This window comes from Taudactylus pleione, unplaced genomic scaffold (genome assembly GCF_031769625.1).
Source record: "Taudactylus pleione unplaced genomic scaffold, aTauple2 ptg000093l, whole genome shotgun sequence".
In the NCBI taxonomy this organism is placed as follows: domain Eukaryota; kingdom Metazoa; phylum Chordata; class Amphibia; order Anura; family Myobatrachidae; genus Taudactylus; species Taudactylus pleione.
Window position 1 is genome coordinate 27,078,353 of NW_028284495.1, and position 26,346 is coordinate 27,104,698.

The 26,346-nt window shown below is 43.1% G+C and overlaps 1 protein-coding gene across 1 annotated transcript in view; it reads right to left on the bottom strand.

The window, feature by feature from the left end:
• The window catches only part of COLEC12 (collectin subfamily member 12), a 220,939-nt gene extending 209,507 nt beyond the window's left edge, over positions 1-11,432 (bottom strand). Inside the window, exon 1 of the mRNA XM_088469798.1 lies at positions 11,040-11,432. Coding sequence (XP_088325924.1) covers positions 11,040-11,046 — 7 coding nt within the window. The 5' untranslated portion in view covers positions 11,047-11,432. The remainder of the gene's footprint in view (positions 1-11,039) is intronic.
• Positions 11,433-26,346: the final 14,914 nt, after the last annotated feature.

Consider the following 26,346-nt stretch of genomic DNA (forward strand, 5'->3'; position numbering starts at 1 on the left):
CGTAGGCGTGCCAGTGCGTTGGGACGGCGTTGCAGGGGCGTGCATCAATTATCCATTGCAATTCCATACATAGCCTGAGGCCTCATAGCGTGACCTGAAGCAAGCAATTCCTGAGTGAGGTCTGACCTGCATTAACTGTGCGTATGGGTCCGTTGTCACTCGATGTTACCGATTATTTCGCTATGTTGCCCAAGTATATGGATGTGTGTAAGGGGAAGTGGGCATCCTTATGGTACGCTGTGATTGCAATGCGATTGCAAACATTTGCATTTCATCACTAATATTAACAACTGTGGTGCGTGCGTTCTAGCAGAATAGCAATCCTTGCTGAATCAGGACCTTAGCACCTTATGCACTTTGGCCCAGTGTTTTATCTTCTACTTAGGGGGAGAGATAGCACAACACCAATGCCACCCAGTGTTTTCCCGCTGCACTAATCTGCTACTCTGCTAATAATTATCACCATCATTACAGATGTGTCCACATACATCTTACCTCTGTGGGCTACAAGTTGCGTTAAACATAATGTGTGAGCGCTGTGCGACTCGGTAGCACCAAGCATCAACTTTTCACCTTCAAATGCGTATTATTCGCAAAGCAATGTGAATAGGATGCACAAGCAGCTGCTGACACTGTAACGTAGCATTTTGTATGCAGATACACCTGCAGTCACACACAGAATATAGGCAAGCCGCATATCACTCTCATCAGCAGAAGCTGCTTGTGTGTCCTATTTGCATCACTGTGCGAATAAGAAGCATTTGAAGATAAAAAGTTGCACGAAAAATGCTCAGTGCTACAGAGTCACATGGCTCTCACTCATTATGTGTAATGCGACTTGTAGCGCATGGAGATAGATGTATGTGAATACATCTGTACCTAAACTTGTGCTACTAGTCATCATCACCATCATCAGTGTGTACTTGCACCTATCTATACTTATGCTACTAATAATCATCATCAGTGTGTACTTGCACCTACCTATACTTATGCTACTAATAATCATCATCAGTGTGTACTTGCACCTACCTATACTTATGCTATTAATCATCATCATCAGTGTGTACAAGCACCTACCTATACTTATGCTACTAATAATCATCATCAGTGTGTATTTGCACCTACCTATACTTATGCTACTAATAATCATCATCAGTGTGTATTTGCACCTACCTATACTTATGCTACTAATAATCATCATCAGTGTGTACTTGCACCTACCTATACTTATGCTACTAATAATCATCATCAGTGTGTACTTGCATCTACCTATACTTATGCTACTAATCATCATCATCAGTGTGTACTTGCACCTACCTATACTTATGCTACTAATCATCATCATCAGTGTGTACTTGCACCTACCTATACTTATGCTACTAATCATCATCATCAGTGTGTACTTGCACCTACCTATACTTATGCTACTAATCATCATCATCAGTGTGTACTTGCACCTACCTATACTTATGCTACTAATCATCATCATCAGTGTGTACTTGCACCTACCTATACTTATGCTACTAATAATCATCATCAGTGGGTACTTGCACCTACCTATACTTATGCTACTAATAATCATCATCGGTGTGTACTTGCACCTACCTATACTTATGCTACTAATAATCATCATCAGTGTTTACTTGCACCTACCTATACTTATGCTACTAATCATCATCATCAGTGTGTACTTGCACCTACCTATACTTATGCTACTAATAATCATCATCAGTGTGTACTTGCACCTACCTATACTTATGCTACTAATAATCATCATCAGTGTGTACTTGCACCTACCTATACTTATGCTACTAATAATCATCATCAGTGTTTACTTGCACCTACCTATACTTATGCTACTAATCATCATCATCATCAGTGTGTACTTGCACCTACCTATACTTATGCTACTAATCATCATCATCATCATCAGTGTGTACTTGCACCTACCTATACTTATGCTACTAATCATCATCATCATCATCGGTGTGTACTTGCACCTACCTATACTTATGCTACTAATCATCATCATCGGTGTGTACTTGCACCTACCTATACTTATGCTACTAATCATCATCATCGGTGTGTACTTGCACCTACCTATACTTATGCTACTAACAATCATCATCAGTGTGTACTTGCACCTACCTATACTTATGCTACTAATAATCATCATCAGTGTGTACTTGCACCTACCTATACATATGCTACTAATCATCATCATCAGTGTGTACTTGCACCTACCTATACTTATGCTACTAATCATCATCATCGGTGTGTACTTGCACCTACCTATACTTATGCTACTAATCATCATCATCGGTGTGTACTTGCACCTACCTATACTTATGCTACTAATCATCATCATCGGTGTGTACTTGCACCTACCTATACTTATGCTACTAATAATCATCATCGGTGTGTACTTGCACCTACCTATACTTATGCTACTAATAATCATCATCAGTGTGTACTTGCACCTAACTCCTATACTTATGCTACTAATAATCATCATCAGTGTGTACTTGCACCTACCTATACTTATGCTACTAATAATCATCATCAGTGTGTACTTGCACCTACCTATACTTATGCTACTAATAATCATCATCAGTGTTTACTTGCACCTACCTATACTTATGCTACTAATCATCATCATCATCAGTGTGTACTTGCACCTACCTATACTTATGCTACTAATCATCATCATCATCAGTGTGTACTTGCACCTACCTATACTTATGCTACTAATCATCATCATCATCATCGGTGTGTACTTGCACCTACCTATACTTATGCTACTAATCATCATCATCGGTGTGTACTTGCACCTACCTATACTTATGCTACTAATCATCATCATCGGTGTGTACTTGCACCTACCTATACTTATGCTACTAATCATCATCATCGGTGTGTACTTGCACCTACCTATACTTATGCTACTAATAATCATCATCAGTGTGTACTTGCACCTACCTATACTTATGCTACTAATAATCATCATCAGTGTGTACTTGCACCTACCTATACATATGCTACTAATCATCATCATCGGTGTGTACTTGCACCTACCTATACTTATGCTACTAATCATCATCATCGGTGTGTACTTGCACCTACCTATACTTATGCTACTAATCATCATCATCGGTGTGTACTTGCACCTACCTATACTTATGCTACTAATAATCATCATCAGTGTGTACTTGCACCTACCTATACATATGCTACTAATCATCATCATCGGTGTGTACTTGCACCTACCTATACTTATGCTACTAATCATCATCATCGGTGTGTACTTGCACCTACCTATACTTATGCTACTAATCATCATCATCGGTGTGTACTTGCACCTACCTATACATATGCTACTAATCATCATCATCAGTGTGTACTTGCACCTACCTATACTTATGCTACTAATCATCATCATCGGTGTGTACTTGCACCTACCTATACTTATGCTACTAATCATCATCATCGGTGTGTACTTGCACCTACCTATACTTATGCTACTAATAATCATCATCGGTGTGTACTTGCACCTACCTATACTTATGCTACTAATAATCATCATCGGTGTGTACTTGCACCTACCTATACTTATGCTACTAATAATCATCATCAGTGTGTACTTGCACCTAACTCCTATACTTATGCTACTAATAATCATCATCAGTGTGTACTTGCACCTAACTCCTATACTTATGCTACTAATAATCATCATCAGTGTGTACTTGCACCTAACTCCTATACTTATGCTACTAATAATCATCATCAGTGTGTACTTGCACCTACCTATACTTATGCTACTAATAATCATCATCGGTGTGTACTTGCACCTACCTATACTTATGCTACTAATAATCATCATCGGTGTGTACTTGCACCTACCTATACTTATGCTACTAATAATCATCATCGGTGTGTACTTGCACCTACCTATACTTATGCTACTAATAATCATCATCAGTGTGTACTTGCACCTACCTATACTTATGCTACTAATAATCATCATCAGTGTGTACTTGCACCTACCTATACTTATGCTACTAATCATCATCATCGTTGTGTACTTGCACCTACCTATACTTATGCTGCTAATAATCATCATCAGTGTGTACTTGCACCTACCTATACTTATGCTACTAATAATCATCATCAGTGTGTACTTGCACCTACCTATACTTATGCTACTAATAATCATCATCAGTGTGTACTTGCACCTACCTATACTTATGCTACTAATAATCATCATCAGTGTGTACTTGCACCTACCTATACTTATGCTACTAATAATCATCATCAGTGTATACTTGCACCTACCTATACTTATGCTACTAATAATCATCATCATCAGTGTATACTTGCACCTACCTATACTTTTGCTACTAGTGAGATGTAGTTCATATCCCGGCGATCCTACTCACAATTCCAACACCAGTCAGAAACCTGGCATCGGCATCCCGACAGTAAGTATTGGAGTTAGTGCGAGGGTTAAGTATTAGGGTTAGGCGCTAGGAGGGTGGTTAGGCTGCGGGGGGAAGGTTAGGTTAAGGCTGCGGAGGTGGATGGTTAGGTTTAGGCTGCGGGGGGAAGGCTGATTTAGGGGTAAGGTTAGTATACTTACCTGCGGTTGTTGGCAATGTAACCCAGTCACCATACCGGCATCGGGATTATGACCGCCGGGTTCCTGAGTTCCGTTATCCCGTACCCAAACCCTACTAGTACTTGCACCTACCTATACTTGTGCTACTAATAATCATCACTGTGGACTTGCACCTACGTATACCTGTGCTACTACTCATTATCACCATCACTGTGTACTTGCACCTACCTATACTTGTGCTACCACTCATCGTTACCATCACTGTGTACTTGCACCTACCCAGGGCAGTTTCTAGGGTCTGAGGCTCCCAGTGCGAGCAGTCAAAATGCGCCCCCCCCCTCGAAGCAGTAATATTGTGGAGTGGGCGTGGCGTCATCGTGAGGGGGTGTGGTATCACAGTAAGGGAGCGTGATCTAGAAAGACCACAGAATGACAGCCACCGTGACTACTGAGTACAAGGGTGTCTAACCTGTCAGAGGCAAAGCGCTGAAAAATATATGTAGTCAAATAAAAGATAGACAGCATGCGCGCGCTCAAGAAATGGGGTGTGGCCTAGCTGTCACAAGCCCACGCCGCATTTCTGTGTGCATGCCTGTGGTGTGACATTTGCAGAAGTATGACCTTGCATCACACCCGGTTTTAGTCGCGTTGGGAGCGAGCCCAGCCAGATCCACATAAAATACACTGCAACAAACCACTTCCACATAAAATATATTGGAAAAGCCAGAGGCACATAAACTACGTTTTAAAACCACATCCACCTCAAATACATTATTAAATCCAGAACCACATAAAACACATTGAAAAAACATGATTCACATAATACACACTTCATTCCAGCCCCCTCCCTTACCATTCTCTCCCCTCCCTTACCATTCTCTCCCCTCCCTTACCATTCCAGCCCCCTCCCTTACCATTCCAGCCCCCTCCCTTGCCATTCCATCCCGACAGGTCTTAGGCTTCCCCCCCACTGGCTCTCAGGCAAAAGTGCCCATTATGCAGTGCCCCCTGTAGTTGTCCCCATATGCAGTGTCCCCTGTATTTATGCCCCTTATGCAGTGCCCACAGTGGTAGTGTAACTTATGCAGAGCCCCCATTAGTAGTGCCCCCTGTAGTCATGTCCCCTGTAGTCATGCCCCCATCAGTAATGCCCCCAATAGTAATGGTTCCTGTTGTAGTGCCCCAGTAGTAGTGTCCCCAGTTGTATTGCCCCCAATAGTAATGCCCCCTGTAGTAGTGTCCCCTTTATAAATTCCCCAGTATTAATGCCCCTGTATTAGTGCCCCCAATAGTAATGCTCCCTTTGTAGTAGTGCCCCAAGTAGAAAAGCCCCAAGTAGTAGTGCCCCCAGTAGAAGTGCCCCTGGCCCCTGAGTAATGCCTCCTAAGCAATAACCCCAGTAGAAGTGCCCCCCGAGTAATGTCCCCAGTAGTAGTGCCCGGGTGCCCCCAGTAGTGGTGTCTCCCCCAGTAGAAGTGCCCCCAGAGTAATGTCCCTAGTAGCTGTGCCCAGGTGCCCCCAGTAGTGGTGGCTCCCCCAGCAGAAGTGCCCCCAGTAGTAGTGCCTCCCCCCAAGTATTGTCCAGGCTGCCTGCACACACACACACAAAAAAAAAAAAAACAGTAACACTTACCTTCAGCCCCGCTCTGGCCCCAGCTCTGGCGTCCGCTCCGCTCGGCTGCTCCTCTCTCTGCACTATGGGAAAGACGTCATGACGTCCTCCCATAGTGCACATTGTGGGAGCCGGAAGCCGGAGCCTCCGTCTCCGGCTGCTCTGCTCTGCCGGGCGCCCGCTGGTAACTGAATCTCAGCGGGCGCCCGGCAGTTAACATGCTGTTTCTACAGCAGGGGTAGGAGGCAGCGCGCCCCGTGCGATTGCACGGGTCGCCTGCCCCTAGAAACGGCCCTGCACCTACCTATAAGTGGGAAAATGATACCCCTAGAAATAGATGTAAGTACGCTTACATCCAGCTGTGCATGGCCCGTAGTTTTGTTGACACGCCCGCCATCAACTTTGCCTGCATTTTATAACGCCTCTCTAATACTCATTCATGGGATGTAGTTAGGAGACCGGCGGACGGGATGCCGCCGGTCGAAATCCCATCATCGCAAGCCCGACATGGGACTAAAGATAGGTGTCGACACCTATCTTCATCTAGACAGATGCCATCCCGAACCAGGTAAGCTCCGGGGCATCTTAGCTGCTAGCCGCGGGGAGGGGGGGGTGTTAGGTTTAGGCAGCAAAACGAGGTTGCTAGGTTTTGGGGAGGAAGGTTAGGGATATCCACCTCTAGGAGGGGTTAGGGTTAGGCACCACTGGGGGCTTAGGGTTAGGTTTAGGCACGAAGGTGGGAGGGTTAGGGTGCGGGGTGGAGAGGGTTGCGGTTAGGCTACTAGAAGGGAGGGTTAGAGGGGGAATGGGGGAGGGTTAGTATACTTACCCGACCCCTGTCGGGATACCGACCATTAGGATGCCGCTGTCGGTATTTTGACAGGAGGTATCCCGACTGCCGGTATTTCATGCCCATTCCCTCATTCACACCTCTAATGTATATGTAGATGCACCTGACTCTGCATTACCAGCACATGCAATATACAGTACGTTCCACAAACTGGCGTAATGTCTACTCTGTAGCTACCCATTGTTTCTAGGATTGATGCAGCTGAACATGTTATAATACTGTACTACAGTCTGCCATCATGCTAAAATCTGTCTTTTGTGATGTTCTACTATGATATGATAACCAGGGCCAGATTAAGGGCCACATGGGCCTAGGGCTGAAAATGTTCAAGGGCCTATACTGAGAAGGGGGTACGCTGTGGCCATGATCACGTGGGTGTGTACACCACCTGCACTGCCAGCCCCAGTGTCTCCCTTAAAACACAAAAATAGAAAAATTGCATGATTTTGACAAAAAAAACAAGAAAACCCTATGATCTACTGTGTCCGACCATGTCATCATGCTGCCTGGGGTTGTAGCCCCATCCACCCCATTGTTAATCTAGCCCCGAAGATAACATGTAGAAAACTGAATTTGTACATTCAGTTGCAGACATGTTGAATCGCTGTGAACACTTGGTGGTCTTTGGACACAAGGCAGTGCTAGCAGTACATTGCCCATCTACTCATTAGTTCAGTGCAATAAGTAATAACCACTGTATTGGTACATATGTATACAAGGCCTTATAATGTCTCTATTAATGGTTAAAGTGAAAATATTAGTGGTGTCAGTCACTCTAGAAGATCACTCTTTATCAGTGATAGGGCATTTGGCGGCCAACTAACCTACAAAAGAACATTACATTTATTGCAGTAGTGAGTTAAATTTAATACATTTAATCGATGAGAAGACAGCTATCTGTAATAACATATCAGCAGAACTTTTACATAAGTATTACAAGCAACAACAAACAAATCAGGATGGCAGGAAAGAGATAGTGGCTACAAGTGATGGCTTGGAGGGCAAACATGAGACCCCAGGGGCCCTGTCGCCCACCACTGTTCTAGATCCTATTTTTAAATAAAAATGTATTTATTTATTTGCTTTCCATAGCCATATACAACATACTGCCAGGACAGCTATTTAAAAACACAATAATCTAAATGACATATTGACTTATATAAAAGAGTTACAGCTAGATACAAGCTACTGTTCTATATTAACAGCTATTTTCTGCCAAAATTGTCTACATGAGGCATTTTACACTACAGTGTACTTCAAATGGATCCCTGACTCAGCATCTGATGTGTGTAAGAACATATATCATCTCCTGATACCAACAATGGGGCCGATGCAAAAATGAATGTATGTCGGCCATAATTGCACCTGTATTGCGTACACGGAATGGGATTGGTATGAAATACCGCCGGTCGGGTATCAAATCCAGACACCGGAAGACTGGCAACAGAAGTTCCCGACAGGTGAGTATTTTTACTATTACTAACCCTACCCCCCCCAACCCTCCCTTAGGGGTGCCTAACCCTAACCTCCCCCCCCAAGTGCCTAACCCTAACTCCCCCTGTAAGTGCCTAAACCTAACCCCCCCTTCCCCACAGCCTTACCTAACCCTCCCGGGGGGGTGCCTAACCCTAACCTTCCCCCAGAGGTGCATGACCCTAACCCCCCCTTACCCTAGCCTATCCCTCACGGGAGGGTGCCTAACCCTAAGTCCCCCCCCCCCGGGAGCACCTAACCTAACTCTCCCCCCCACGGCTGTCCGCACCCGCCCCCCGACTTACCTTCATTCAGTATGCTGGGAGTCGGGCTCCCGGCGTAGGGATAATGATAGGCGTCGGTATTTCGACGCCTATCATTAGACCACTGCCAGGAATAGACAGTCGGGAAGCCGGCGATCGGCATTTCGACCGTCGGCTTCCTGACTGCATCCCCACGGAACTAGGAGCCTGATTTACTACGAATCGCTATTGCGATCGCAACTGCGAGAACACAAGCAGACCCTCTGCAAAAATATGTTAATGTTTGCAATTGCAATGCCGTCGCAGCCTAACATAAGGACGCCCACATCCCCTTACTCACATCCGTAATACTCAGCAAAATAGCGAAACCACCTGAAACATCGAGTACAATCTCAGCCTCAAGCACAGTTGTACAAGGTCTGACCTTACAAATTACAAAGACAAAGAAATTGCTAACCTCAACGCGCGTAGCGAAGCCCAAGCTGCGTATGGCATTGCAGTGGCTATTTTATGCATGCCACTGTAATGGCGTTCAAACGCACTGGCACACCTGCGTTTCTCTGACCCCCCACGTCAATACCCCCAAACGCTCACTTCCTGTCAATCAAAGTGTGATGGGTCTGCATGGTTACTGCAGTGAGACCTTTGTGCACGCACACTGCGATGCATACGCATGCGCAGAACCCAACAATCGCCCGTCTGCAAGCGGAAACGCAGTTGCGATCGGTAATGAATCAGGTCCTAAATACGTATATTTGCACATATGCCGAGTTGTCTCTAGTTCAGGAGCATTTGCAACATGCAAGTACTGTACTCTTGTTGAACTCTTCATTGACCTCTTACCTGGAACATTTACTTTTAAGATATCCTCCTGTAACATTATCACAAATTTTGAATATTATCAACAGCTAGGTTGCATGAGACAACTTGTATTTTAGGCAGACTGGGCCTTTAATATTGGCAACATATGTAGGAACAGATCAGATTAGATGCAGTCATCCAGATAAAGCATGAGCATTTCATATCTCTAGTCTTAAGAGGCAGAGGTCACATCAGTAAAGGAGAAGCCACAGAGACACTAACTAGAAGGACGCACAAACACCAGTGGTCCAGCTACTGTACCCTGCAATTGCTGTAAATGATATAGTTAATTGGATTTGTACATAAGAAATAAAATCCATACTATTGTTTGCATTACAAATAAATTGTTAATGCAACCCTGCTGGACTTTAACACTTTTATTTCCAGACTCGATGACATTGTTCAGAGGAAAGCTTTTTATTGTTATTTATAAATCTGGAACACATTATTCTGAAAAGGTTTTTGCAGCTGGAAGGCTCATAAATAAGCCCTGTGTCCTCAGTATCCTCCAAAAGCTACAATTAAAACATTATTACAGTTTAATACATTGTTCTGCTTGCTGGTTTCTTCTGCCACTTTACCCCCACGATCCCTGGTAATGTAAGTCACTTGATGCCCAAGTAAGTTACCCTGGACTAGATACACTGGCTTAATTGAACCAGCATGTTCCAAATATGTAACCTCCACTTAGTCTCAGATCTCCTCACATATGTAAAACAGCAAACATTTTCCAGTTAGTGGATCCTGGATAGATGGATGCCAAATTTATTTCACAAGCCAGTCCTGCCTCCACTGGCACCTAACCAGTTCCAGATGTGCAGAGGAAAACACACAGCACATCACGAAAGGCAGTGCAGAGCTCCCAGCACAGCAAACACGTCAGTGCAATGCCAAGGGGACTGCTAGGACCTCAGCCCAGTACACAATTACACAGGGAGTGAGTGAGAAGTGAATAAACTACATGACCTACCTACAAATACTATTATGTCTACGTAAGTTACTATGGGAATGAGAAAAGATTCACAAGTTCTGCCAACCAACACATTATATAATACAATTGTGTTATATATATAATATATATATATATATATATATATATACACACACACACGAAAAACATATAAGGGTAAATTTACTAAAGTGAGCGTTTTTAGAAGTGAGTTTTAAAAGTGATGTTGCCCATAGCAGCCTATCAGATTCTAGCTATTATCTTCTAGAAGGTGCTAGTCAAATGTTAAGTAGGATCTGATTAGCTGCTATGGGCAACATCACTTCTAAAACTCACTTCTAAAAACTCTCACTTTAGTAAATTTACCCCAACTGGGCGAAGTTGCAGTACAGCAACTCTGGGGCTCCCCATCTTACCTTTCATGTTGGCACAGTAGGGTTTAAGGCAGGAAACTGAGGAGTCGTCTAATGATGTGTCAGATGAAGCCTGGTGGTCTCCTGGCTGGCTATATGCCCATATTCCGTGCAGCCTGAGTACTGTAGGTGATGTCCCTTGTCACAGAGTGAGGGGCTCTGCCCTCAGCCTCCTCAGTCAGTGAGAGAGATAATAGTGTCTGGCTGACTTGCTGCTGGTGTTGAGCCCTCCTCCTACTTTGTCATCCCACACTTCTGAATACACAGAGAGAAGTTTGGAGACCTGATGCATGTACGCTGAGTTTGTCACCTAAGAGTGGAACATTCCAACAAAAAGCAGATTCCAGGCAGCCAAGAGGAAAAGGATTCTTGTGACTGGAAATAACTTTCAGCAACCATGTGCTTTTTGTACATATGTGTCTGAGGACTCTGCCACTCCCCTTTGGGGGTTATGGGAGTCACTAACTGCAGGAGGCTGAGGGAATGTGTGTCCTGCAGTGAAATGAGGAGGGAGTGAAAGCATCGGGCATATATAACATATCATACTCTCCCTGTCTCTAACCTAAGAGGAAATGGGGAGAAGATGAAGTATCTGGCAAAGCCCAGGTCAGGATAGTGTTTCTGGACGGTGAAGACGGGTTAGAGGCTGTCTGGATTACATTAAGTGCCCACAATCAAAAACATGCATTTTGTTTAACTGCCTCGACCTGGTATAATGTAGATTATGCTGACATATATTATTTGAAAGTACATTTTATCAAGACTGTATAATATTTAATAAAGAATATATGCTTATTAATAAACATATTGAAAAAAGTGTATAATTTACTCATAAATTATTTAAATAAAACCTAAAATGTGTTACTTCCCTAGAAATAATATATATTTATTTGGTACTGTGTAAAAGCATTTGCTTCTTACTGGTTTGTGTGTCAAGGCGCCAGTCTGTGAAGGGGCAGATTTGGGTGAGATGATGGAGGAGCCAGGTTCTCCTTCTCCAGATAACAAGTCGCAGTTATGTGCCAGTCTGCGCCCAGCAGTCACATAAACATGATTTTATTATGTGCACAAGATATCAAAGTGAGATGAAAGAGAGAGGGCAAACATCAAGGCAATCCATGATTTGTGAGCATCACATAACTAGCACCACACATATAGCTCCGGTTTTTAGCAGATCAGAGGTGCCATTATCTATTACTCTTAATAGATGGACAATTAGAAATGAACGTTATTGCATTTTATTTATAACAAAAATGTCCCTATCAGTAATGTGCCCGGCCATGTGCCTCCCAGGGACATGCAGTCAGGGTAGGTAGGTGCCTCCCCTGTCATACTCCCTCCCCTATCATGCACCATGTCATGCTGCAGAGTTTTTATATAAAAACTGTTTTTCTACGTGTGCCTCCTCACCCATTCACCTCACCGCATGTCACTGGTGCCTCCTAACATGTGAAGAGGAAGAACAGGGGGTTTCAATGTATGGCAAGTACATTAGAGACTTGTAGCCTACTTGCTGGGTATTTGAGACAGCCTGACCGGAGAGATGCACTTATTGAGGTGCTTGATCTCTGGAAATGCATATTATTTTTACCGCACCTGTGTTGTCTTTTAGTAAACTTTATTTTTACCTCTGACCTTTATATCTCAGATATTCGCATACACTCTTGCCAATCGGCCGCCTGATATGTCTGGCCACAGGAACCATTTGTGACATCATTGTGCTGGTTCCTGTGGCCAGCATATGGGTCGGTCAGTTGGTCACACATGCAGATGTGATCGATATGGCATTCAGATATGACACACCCCTCTGTGGAAATTCCGATTGGGAAGAAACACGTCAGTGTTAACAGCGTTTTTGGTCACCACCTTGAGATTTTTTATTATCCAGCATTGCCTCCACGAATTTATTTGGCTTTCCACTAACCACGTCAAGCCTCCAACTTATGAGAGACAGAGTGATCCTTGTCCTACGGAGATTTTTCATTTGATCAGCATATCGCTGCAGAACACCGTAGATATCACCCGGACTCACGTGATCGGGCCAAGCATTACAGGGAGCCGCGAGTCAGGACGCAGCATGGAGAGCGGTCTCTGCACCAAGGCTAGTGGAAGCTAGAGTCTGTCACATATCACCGCTAAACATCACAGGTAACACCCAGGCTGAATCTCATAAGCCGCACGCCACAGGGAATCACGAGTCGGGACCTAGTGGGAGCAAGAGGCCCCTGCCAACAGGCCGAGAGAACCTGGATGATGTTGGTGAGTGACTAGACACCTTACTGTATATAGAAAGTATGGTGGTCGCTCACATCAGTTTAATGATATTGCTCAGGTGCTTGTAAAGGGCGGGGTTTATACTGAACCACAGAAAAAAGAAGATTCCTTGCAGCACACTGCAGCAATATTAGCAAAAATACTTGAATCCTACATGATAATAGAAATTCAGACGTATTGGTTGCATACATTTGCAAATATATGATTAAGCGCTGGGCCAGCGTCAAGGCTCCTCTATACCGGCGTCCCTAACATTAAGGGGTTCACTTCCTAGGCGCAGAGCAGCCCAAAAGAACCCAGCCAAGGACCGCTCCCAGGGCATCACACGAAAAATGGAAGAAGTGTGATAGTGAAGTGTAAAGTATAGATGTATCAAGATAATCAATAAGATAATCAATAAGTGTTAATATAATAAGAAAGAATTAAAATTACTTTACTGTATATATGGGACATTAGAACTACGAGAATAGAAAGATCTTGTCCATACAATAGTGAGACGTTGCTTTCATATATGCTATCTATTGTGACGGGCTACAACTATCCCTAAAGTAGGATTCAGTTTGAGGATCATTACAGAAACATATAAATTTGTTCAAAACGCTCTATAACGATTTTTTTCCATGGAACTTTGTGTATTCTGATTGATACCCATGATATATATATTGCTGGAAGCACTACGAAAATTAATTCCCCACACATGGAATGTTAAACGCCATTGCTACAAATAATCAGCCCTTAAGTGGTATCTGATACATAGTACTGTGGTGATTAAAACAAAATAACGATTTCTTGCTGTGGTATTTTTTCAATTCACTACCAATTGACATTGATTTGCTACTTTTTTATGCAATTTGTTGTATTACAGTACATTCCATGTTTTTATGTATTTATTTATGTATGTTTTCATTGGCCAATGATGTCTGCTGTATACTGACCTTTTTATTGTATATTATACTTTTTAGTAATTAAAAAGATTTAAATTTGTCATGGATATAGCTGATACTTAATTGTTTATTTTATTATTCGGTAAGATTTCAGGTGTTTCTTAGCGCTTTTCCTTATCCCTTTCTTTGTTTCTTTCTATGGTTAGCAACCACAACGGCAGCTTGAAACTCCTGCCACAACACTAATTAGTGTACTTATATTGGGTGTTCTTTGCTGCGCTGGTGGCTTTATTTCTGTTACACATTCAGATATAGCGCCTCTGCCATTCAGCACTGACGTTGCTATATATTTGTGAATTATGTTGTTCACAGATGTACTGGGTGTACACACAGGCAGATAGTCAGGATGATATATAATTCATCGTCTGTACGCACAATATCTTCCAGTGTGTATTCAGCATAAGGTCTGAGCTGATGATGATCAGCAACACAGTCCTTGCAAGTGTAAAACAAAATATTAGAGGTGAGCTGTTCGGTTTTGACTCAGTTCATTTTTGCCAAATTAGCGCGGATTAGTTTGGATTTATCTTATTGGCTATCCGAAACACGTGAGAACTGGATAGCCAATATGATATCATTTTTGAGATCCGAACATAACCGAGTAAAACCAAACCGCTCATCTCTAAGAAAAGAAATAAATATTTAAATAAAAAACATGTGCACCAGGCTATGACAAGCTAAGCTTTTGAAACTAAAAACGGCATGTGGTCTCCGACTCATAATGTCAACCAGGCATATCTGGTGTAGCACAGGGCTAAACTCTCTAAGGGTATTAGGTCCACAGAAAACTTCAATCAAAGCACTAGGGCTTATTCCACACTTCACAGTTAAATTAGACATTTCAGTATTGTTACCTGTGCAGTACTGGTCAAGCAAGCCCCAGCAGTATAAACTGCTAGGGTATGCAGGTACTTGTAGAACTACGTGGTATTCAGTTGGAATTGGAATATTGATAGAATGTAGTTCAATCATTGTATCAGTGCAGTTCTATAGTGGCTGAACTCAATGTGGATCAAAAACTGGTAGACTGAAACTTGCTGGAAAGCACCACCATAAGGGATGTAGTCATAGTGTCAACATTTAAAATTGGCTGTAGACATTGTCCAAATGTCGATATTGAACATATTGGCATCTGTAGAATGCCAATATGTTCACACTTTCAATATTTGAAATGTTTGCATTAAGCACGGACCGGCAGCAGAGGGTTAGAGTTAGACTGCAGGAGGGGAGGTTAGGGTTAGGCACTAGGGGGACGGTTAGGACTAGGCTGCAAGAGGTTAGGGTTAGGCACTAGAGGAACAGTTAGGTCTAGGCTATGGGAGGGGAGGTTAGGGTTAGGCACTAGGGAGACGGTTAGGGTTAAGCTACGGGAGGGGAGGTTAGGCACAAGGGGAAGAGTTAGGATCAGTAATACTAATCGCTGGATTTCATCCTGTTGTCTATGCTGGACCAGAAGACACAACTGGAGCCACTGGACCCACCTTAACAGGTACAACACCACACCACTAGACCATCAGGGACGTTTTGTCGATATTTAATTATGTCGAAATGTCATCAGTGTTGACATGATGAATGTTGACATACTGCATGTTGACATTATGACCATTATGAATGTTGACATGATGTTGACAAATTATACCACACCCGCACTATAATGCAAGCAACTTATTGCTGCCATATCTTTTTGGAACTAGTTGCACCACAGGAAAAGATCCCAAAGATCAACTGTAACTACTACCCCATCACCCACTAGCAGGGATGTAAAGAGTAGCCATAGTGCATTCATCATAAGGCTGTTTTATTTTGGGAGTGGCTAACATATGGCTGCCAATAACATGCTTTCTGTACTGTATGGCGGTCATTGGAATGCTATTGGTTTTGTATAGTGGTCTCCGGGATGATCTTTATATGTTATTGCGGTCAGGAAAATGGTCTTTGCACTGTAATGCAATCACTAGGATGCTATTAGTACTGTATGGTCCTCACTAGGGTGTTCACTGTTCTGCATGGTGGTCACTAGAATACTCAATATCCTCTATGGCCGTCATGTTCTCTGTATTGTAATGTGGCTAGGGTTAATGGTCTGTTAACCGCACCAACTCTTGCCTACAGTTGGTTAGGACCTGCCTACATGGGACCACTTTAAATTCCCAATCCACCCCTGTCCACTAGTATTTCAATTACAGTATAACTACCTCAATATAGTACTTGTTTCCTTGGTCCTAGTAAGTTCTAGCACCAGAATTGGTCACAAAAATAGTCTTATAAAAGTGTCTTTAAGCCTTTAGTAACATAACAGTGTAAATGCAATATAACATGATTTACTTATTACTGAACTCCTTCAATTTAGAAAATATAAGTATTTAACAATATTTCTTTTGTCATGCTTTATGTGTATCATTAAAGTCTGATTCTTATTGTCTCATGATGCTTCTTTGAGAAGAACCAGAGAATGATCACTAGTCTTGTTAAAGTTTTATTAGCTGATATGATTTGTGAGAGTATAGTAAAACACATCTGCTTTGTTATGGTGTTAAGTAAATAATAAAAACAAATGTATGTAATGGATGATATGGTTTAATGACATTAATCTTGTTATCCCGGCATTTAGAAGGGAATTACCTTGTAAAACAATTCTGACATCATGCCTGGGTAACCATCATAAGGATTCATTATATTGTGTTTAGTTAATCAGTTTGAAAGAAGACTGAGGCACATCAAGTTCAACTTATATACTCTAGTTGATCAAGAAGAAGACAAAATAACCAAACCCAACGGTGTCAATTTGACTCACAAGGGTGAGGTAACACACCTTAGATGGCAGTCAGAATTATTCCCTGCATCTCTCCCACCCAGTGCCATAACTAGACTTTTTGGTGCCCTGTGCCAGAGAGAGCATTGGCGTCCTCCCATTTTTTACATATAAGATAGTGCACCTGAAAAAGGGCCATGGCTTCATCGGGAAGGGCCAGGGAAGAAATAGGGGAGGTCAGGAGATGCTGGGGATAAAAGAAGAGGAGGCCACAAGTGAAAATGATAATAAAAAGGAAAAATGACAGGCCCAAACAGCGCCCCTTGCCCTGTGGTGCCCTGTGCAATGGCACAGGTCGCACTACCCTAGTAGCGGCCCTGGTGAAATAAATGCAACAGTGACTGCAGGGCCTGATTAAGTGGGTGGCGACACACAGAGGGGCCCCCACACATGGGGTCGGTGTGACCGGTATGCGTTCAACATCCTGGCGGTCAGGATGCTGACGCTTACATTACTGACGCCAGTCAGAATCCCGGCGCTGGCATCCCAACCGCTGGGATGCCGAAGGTGGTGGGGGGAGGATAGGGTTGGTGGGGAGAGTTAGGTTTAGATTTAGGGGTTAGGGTTAGGCACTAAGGGTGGGAGGGTTAGGTTTAGGGTGCGGGGAAGGGGAGGTTAGGTTCAGGCACTAGAGTGGGAGGTTAAGGTTAGGCACCAAAGAGGGAGGGTAGGGAAAGGGAGAGGGTTAGCATACCGACAAGTGTCGGTATGTTAACCCTGTTGGGATCCCAGCATCAGGATTCTGACCGCCAGGATCCCGACTATCGGTATTTCATACCGATTCCGGTGTGGCCCTGACAAAAATAGGTGCCTGGTGGCACCTGTTCCTGGTTGGGGGCTCAGCTGCCGCGGCTCTGTGACTGTGTTCTACTGCATGCAGCAGCACAGTCAGCGCAGCTGCATACAGTGCAGAGTGGCTCCCGACTGAAGGCCTGATTCAGCAGCGATTGCAACTGCGATTACGCACGCAATCGGCCAATTGTGATTGTACTCGATGTTACCGATGGTTTCGTAGTCTTGCTAATTATTACGTATGTGTGTAAATTAAAGGGGGCGTCCTTATGATAGGCTACGTATGGTATTGCGCTCGCAATCATTACCATATCTTCGCAGTAAGATGGCATGCGTAATTGCTATTGTGATCGCAGTTGCGGTCCGTACTGAGTCAGGCCCTGAGTCCCCTCATTGGCATTACGTGACACATCGCATCAGTGAATTGAGAGGATGACAGGTGAGTAATTAGGAGTGGGATGGAGGCATGCGGGGGGGAGGGGGGGTATTGGTGGGCTCCGTGTGGCTTGAAGGGGGCCCCCACAATTTAGTTGCCCTAGGGTCCAAACAAACTTTAATCTGGCCCTGAGTGCCTGTCTCAGGGAGGGATTAGATGACCACAAGGTAGCCCTTTCAGTCCAAGAATATACAACAGGTTCACCTTTTGGGCTGTGAGTTGTAACTTAGAACACGAATAAAAACATGCTGCCCCACTACCATGGAACCAAAAGTGATCAGATTATTGGAGCGTCATGCTTTAATATCTGAAAAGAGTATGCACCTATCAATGATGGCAGCGACAACTGCGCTCTGAATAATTCATTAGGTAGTTTAGGAGTGACTTATCTCTGTCTTCCGTGGCTATCTGGAAGCTTAAGCCGCATACACAATTGCCGATGCCGACCAGCAACGGACGGCGGCTGGGGGGGGGGGGTAGCGATCCATTCAGCAGCATGGCATCGCTCACGATATCCCCAGATTGGGCTGCATGTACAGCCGACTGGGGATATCGTTATGACCCGCGGGAGCTCGCATCATTGGTTGTTCGGACCATACACACTAGACGATATGAACGATATCGTTATCGTTTTATCGTTCATATTCTTACGTTTTATCGTCTAGTGTATATGCCCCATAAGTGATCCCACATCTTATATATAAAATTAATTGGTCTGTTTGTTTGTCTGTCTGGTTATGCATTCGGACACCCCTGCACTGATTGGGATGAAACCAACGTGAGATGGTCCAGTTGGACCCTGACCAGGTTTTAGGGCAGTTAGGGTCCCGGTCGGACCCCGTCGGTGTACCCTGGGCAGAAATTTGACCAGGGGAGGCTCTTCTGAGCCTTCCACTGGATGGATTTGGATGAACACTTCACAGAGTGGTAACACTGGATCCCAGAAGATATACTAGGGGGTTGAGGTCCTAGTCGGACCTCCCTTTGGTGTATTCTGGGCAGAACTCTGATCCAGGGAGCCAGTTCTTGGTCTTCCACTGGATGGTCTGGGATGAAAACTTCACAGAGGGCTGGCAACTGGTCTGGGATGCCTAACTTAATGACTTGAAGATTAGGTCCCGGTCGAACATCCCGTTGGTTTACATGTTAGGAACAGAGGGTTAGTCAGGCAGATTTAGGTTGTACTCTTGGCAAGTAGCGGCCTGTGGCTGTAAACAAGATGCTGTCTTTGGGCTGTGTGACAGCCTTGAGGGCTGGTATGTTTTGGCTTGTTGTGGCCTGTGGGCCGAGAACAAGATGCTGCTTTTGGGCTGTGTGGCAGCCTTGAGGGCTGGTATGTCTTGGCTTGTTGCGGCTTGTGGGCCGAGGACAAAATGTAGCCTTTGGGTTGTGTGGCAGCCGTGAGGGCTGGTATGTCTTGGCTTATTGTGGCCTGTGGGCTGAGAAGAACATGCAGCCTTTGGGCTGTGTGGCAGCCTTGGGTGATGATGCGCCTGGTTGCGCACTAAGACACTGAGATGCGACCAATGTCGCCGGGTTGACACTGGTGTTGGTATGCCGGATAGCACACTTTGGATGCTGAGGTGCAGCCAATGTCGCCGGGTTGACACTGGCTTGGTACGCCGGATAGTGCACTTTGGACGCTGAGGTGCGGCCAATGTTGCCGGGTTGACACTGGCGGGCGTTGGTACGCTGGATTGCAATCTTTGGATGCTGTGGTTCGGCCAATGTCACCAGGTTGACACTGGTGCTGGTACACTGGGTTGCGTACTTGGATGTGAGTGCACTCTGTGCCGCTGGGATGACACTAGCGGTTAAGGGCAGAGATGCACACCGTGCCGCCTAGATGACACAAGCAGCAAACAGCAGATGTAATGCAGACCGTGTCGCCTGGATGGAACCATCAGCAGAGTATAGACACGGCAAACTGAAATCTGGAACTCGACTGAACAAACAGGAGACTGGTCACAACCGGAAACACGTGAAAACGCTATCACTGGCATCGGAGCAATGTTCACAGCAGTAGGATATGGACTCAGGAGCCAATCCGGATCAGACATAGAATGACAGACAGGAGGTAGGCGGAGTCTCAACGAACGCTGGTCCGGCGTTCGCCTTGCACAGGATTAGCAGTGCAGTGGCTTGTGACAGTACATTGGGCAGAACTTTCACCCGGGGAGCCTGTTCTGAACCTTCCACTGGATGGATTTGGATGAAAACTTCACAGACAGTGGCAATTGGTCTGGGTTGCCTAACTTCATAACTTCAAGATTTAAACCCGGACAAGACCAGGTACTTCAGTTAGTATAAAATACACCTGTAGTAAGGAAAGTGTATAAAAAAAAAAATAAGAAACATAAATGTTTACATGGTAGAGTTATAATTTGTACATAATCCAACATGCCTAAGGCCCGAGTTCTAAATCATATATGGAGTAGCAAACTAGCTTTTGAGAGCATGCATTAGGCATGTGAATGTTGTATTTAATATCTTACTATGCTATATGTATGTCCTAATGACAGTCATTCCTGCAGTTTATAGTGTATAGAATGTATTTCTTAAACCATCTAGATGAAAGTAGATGTATAATACTGCAGGAGGAGGTTATTGGTCCTATTTTGATCCTATTTGTCTGCTGCCCGCTGTTACTGTCTGCATCAATAACACTTGTGACAAGGTTTGTAGCGTTAAACACAACATAAACATTGACCTCTTAAAATATGTAATGTTAGTATTTTGCTATGATGTCATGGTCTCAGCAAAAATGAAACACCCCTCTGCGTCCTCCCATCCCTCATGTGCCCTCTCAGTAAAGAAGAATCAATGCTGCTCTATTGTGGAGGTGGAAAATCATATAGTATGAAGAGTGTGTAAAACAGCCGCTTGCATGGGAAGAGGCTTTAGTATTTCACAGCAATAACTACTTACGGTAAAAGTAATAATTATATATATCCAGTACAGCATTTATTTATGAAAACATATTTTTCATTTCTATACAACATATTACAATTGCTTGATATGCAGACTAATAGAATTATCTCACACTATCACATTTTTTATCAGTGATTTAAAGTACATAGTAATCCTTTTATTTTAATAATAGGTTATTAAAAGTTGTGCTCCACCCTTTCAAGCCAATGTAATGGGTGTTACCAAAAGTAGTATGAAATGACCATAGAAATCCCTCATCAGCAGCATCTGGCCTTGTAAAAATATTGCAATGCTAAAAGCAATTCTGAAATTGAGGATATGACAACACAGGACAGAAACTCTGCATCCTGAAGACTGGAAGAGTATGACATCTATATAATAATCATGGATGGCTGTCAGGTCTATGACATGCACAGTGGGAGCTGGAGCGTGACCCTCCCAATGCTGGCGAGGGAGAGAGGACAGCCATTCTGCTGGAGAGAAGAGGAGGACCAGGCGGTAAGTATAGTGTGGAGGGGGCAGGACAGGGTGGAGCAGGAGTGGGCTGAATTGACCTGGCATATACTGGGTCCACATTACTAGCGTAATATAGCTGTGAATGGGCTGCTCGGTACCCACTGTAGTGACTACTTGGGCCCCCCACAGTCTGCGTGCACGTCTTGTGCAATGGGCAGAGCAGTGTAAGCGTGTGGATCAACAGGAACTAAAACGCAAAAATGACCCCCAGCACACTGTCATAAGCCAGTAAAAAAAGGTTGTAAATAGGTCAATCCTATTCCGTGTGATGATCTTGCCACTGCGAGTCATCGTGGCTGTGGACACACTTTACGGCAGCGCGGATTTGCCAAATCTTGCTTGCAGCCCCATGGGGCTGCGAGCAAAATTTGGCGAATTCAGTGACGTGTCGGGCTGCGAAGGATGCAATATGCTGGTCCGTCGCCGGCATTTTAACTCAGGGCCTGATTCTCCAAGGATCGTAACTGCAAAGCTGCACGCAAACGGCAGCAGACTGTCAGTCACTGCCAGTCAGCTTCACTGCCATTCTGCTGCCAGTCTGTGTGCACACTCGCATAATGGGTCCTGCACTTGCGCAGATTCCCAAACATCGGGAATCTGCGTTCAGTGCTGAATCAGGCCAGTGTCACAGAGGTGCTACCAAGTTGTCAAACCTTGTCCTGTGGTCCAGTCACACCAAGTTTTCCATAATTATTATTATAAATGCTCTTACTGGACATGTACACTTAGTGTAACGTTATTTTGGGAGGAAGTTTATGTTTAGTGTCTCTGTATAGTTGATGAATCTATGCAGCTGTTTCAAAATATTTAATAAGTAGCTATAAATCAACAAAAACTATTTTAAGAGAAACCGTAAGCATTGTGCTTAAGGTTTTGGCCCCGATCTCATGGCGCCAGACCTGATATATATTTAAAGCTTATAATTAGCACTGGGAATTAGGTATAGTTAGTTGTAAAGTACTGTATACCTAAGTATGTACAAAGCTAGTTTACTGTATTATAGCCCAGTAGTACAAAATATCCCATGCCAGTAATATAGCCAACGCTGGGCAGAGATCCTCAGGACCCATAAGGAATCACAGAGGGCTTCTGCTTGAAAAGTTGCTCATAATGAATTATCAAATGATTTATCATATCATAAAATAACATCCTCTATAATTATATGTACAGCCAGGTTTCACATACGTGCTCCCCAATAGGGACAGCACCTAGCAGTGCCCATACAGTTTACGCCTAATAGTGAAGACATACAGTATAATATGTCTGTCAGTATGTTGTGGCAATATTATACAGTTAAGATGTATATAGTGTCTAGTATATAAAGCTGATCAATATGTGGTGACTAGTATTTAAGATTGACTGAGTGCTATATGTTGGCTTGTATATATGTTGGCTGGTATACAAAGCTGAGCTATATCTGGTGAGTGCACTGTGTTGCTGTACTCATTCAAAGCGCTAATGACAATAAGGCACCGTTCTATCGATTTCCTTCTGTCAGGTAAAGCTCAGTGCGGCTGTCATTACTAGCATAGTAGCAGGCACTGGCAGTTAGAAGACAATACAGATGTGCATGAAGTAAGAGGACTTCAGTAGCCAGTTATCCAATTAGAGCTCTAGGCACAATCTCAACAACCAGAAAGCAGTGTTGGGAGCTCCAATTGGATAGTAGATGTACAGTTAACTCCTGTTTGCTACTAGAGTCCACAGACAGTACATTTTGCACATTGCTACCATTTAAATAGAGTGCCGGATGCTGTCTTTAAGTTGTTAGTGACATCAGCTTCCCCATAGATGATCATTTGAAATTGGGGTAAAATAGAAAAATAAAGGACTTGCGGTAATTTCATACAGTATTTATGATTTGATACTGTATGTCTATAGTTTTGTTAGAGATAGGAACACATCCTATATTACTACTCCCAGTTCCCATATGTCTTTTGGGTGTGTCCTGTAACCAACACAGCTAAAAAGCGTCAGACTGGCATCAGTGATATATGTCTCATGTGTGGGCATTGCTCTCATCTATGTAGTATGCCTTTCTGCCAGAATACCACCAGTTGTGTCAATTTGACATAACAAACGTTTATTTATTTTACATGCAGGACCATAAAGATATTTTCTGACAACTAATTTGTTACTGTGTTATCTCTAAAACTCACTACACCATTGAACCTTATAATAATAATTCAGCTGTAAACTGATCTCTGTTATGATTTCAGATAATCAATATATATGGGTATCTTCATTACACTGGTAAAGGATAACACAAAACAGGAAAACACTGAATTACAGTAAATATCGTAATAGAAAATGTACCTGAAGTACAAGATGCTGGATGTTTCATGCTCCAGAGTAGCAGCTCCCATAGCTTAGGATGTGAAATGTTTTGGAAGGATGGCCCTTACATATAATAAATCACTGACCTGAATTTATACCACCAATATTCATCTTAGTCACTAAAGTGAGTAAAAACTTCTGGGTAGTGTTACTTAAAAGGGCAGCGCGTTGTGCATGAAGGATTATCATGTATATTATATGAGACAGAAGTCTAATATAATAGCACAGACGGTGTAATGGTTAGCATTACTGCCTCACAGCACTGAGGTCATGGATTTGATTCTCACCACGGCCCTACCTGTGCAGAGTTTGTATAGTTTGTGTGGGTTTCCTCCGGGGGGCTACGGTTCCCTCCCACACTCCAAAAATATACTGGTAGGTTAATCGACTCCCAACACAAATTAACCCTAGTGTGTACGTGCATGTGATAGGGAATATAGATTGTAAGCTCCACTGGGACAGGGACTTGTGTCCCAGTGGAGCTGTAAAGTGCTGTGGAATATGTGTGAGCTATATAAATAAATAATAAATAAATAAAGTCTATTCTTTTTTTGTAACAGATTATTTTTTATACCTTAAACATTTCCTAACCCTTGTTATAGTACAACCCTTGTTATAGTTATAGTACTATAACCCAATGTTATAGTACATAATTCAATTTATGCTTCTAGCTAAACATACATTCCACAGTATGATGCCTACAGTAAATATTTCTGTTTGTACCAAAATCTCTGAGGCAATGGGAACTTATATTTTAGCTTATCATACATCACATCTAGATTCAGATTCACAGTTATTGTCCAAATAAGAGTCAAAAATATACAAAGAAAGCCAGGAGTGGGTTGCGCTCACAAAGTCCCTGGTTTAGGTGTGAAACACCAACCTCCAGCACTGCTTTCCCACATCAACAAGTCAGAGACTCTCCCATTTCTTCTGGCATCTCACTAGGACTTTCTTTCATGGCTTCTTGGCAGACTAAAGTTCTCATTTTAAGTGCAGCCTAGAAACCTCCCAGAATCATCCGTGTTTATGGAATATCTCTGTATGACAAACATGCAAATCTGCAATGTGGAGGTCAGCTAATGCTGCTGTACTTGTCTGGGACAACATTTCGCCAGCCTCAGCTTTGCCTCACAAATGTCATATTGGTTTTACAGGGCAAGCTACTGTGTTTTTCATATTGATGACTGCATAAGGTGAAGTTTATAGGCAAATGAGACAAATCAAAAGAGGGTTCATTTACAGTAATGTTTTCTTATGTGACTGTTATGTGCATTTTACAATGAATGCAAGGTGCAGCACTGACTGCAGGGATACATAGACAGTAAATGTATGTTTGCCAAACCTTACAAATGACTTTTCAGTTACCATGCAATAGTGGCTGTTTAACAGTGGCACATATAGATGAATCAATGCAAATATTTACAGGGTAAATTAAACTATTTCATACAGTATATTTCAAAAACTCTGTAAATATAGTATGTCATACTGTAATTTGATTTTAACTGCTGTGCATCACATATCTGTTCATGTTTTATTACAAAACATAATAGAAAATCTAGTACTAAATTGTACTTTATCATAAAGTTAACAACCCAAAATGTTTCTGGCAGCTACCAGAGTAATGCCATTCACAAGGTCCAGGGCCTGATTCAGAGTTGGGAATAGAGAGAGAGATAGCACTTAACTGTGTACCCGGACAAACCATGTTTCAATGCAAGGGGTGTAAATACATAATTTTTTTTTGCATGTAGGGTAAATACTGGCTGCTTTTACATGTAACCCACAAATACTGCACAGCTTTATTATTACTCTACAATTTAGATGTCAGTTTGGACACCTCCCTCCCAAATCTAAATCTCTCTGCACATTTTAAATCTGCCCCAACTGCAGTTTCACCAAGATGATCAGTTGAGAGAGATATCTCTCTCTATTCCCAACTCTGAATCAGGCCCATAATCTGTATCTGCTATTTGTGAGCTCTTTATCCCATTACTAACTTGTGACCCAAGGAACAAGATGGGGATGGTTGGGGCCATTATTAGTCTATACTTCCTAGGGACTCCCACTAGTAAGGACAAAGTGTTTGTGTAAGTACAAGCTAACGAGCCATTTTTATTGACAATTAATATTGTCTGTGTGTTATCCTTTAAAATCAGAAGAAAATATACTGAATTGTTTAAACCAAGCTGAGCAAATCCTATGATCCAACACTGGGGGCTTTAGCAGTAATGACTTTAATGGATTTATGATTAAAACAATCACAGA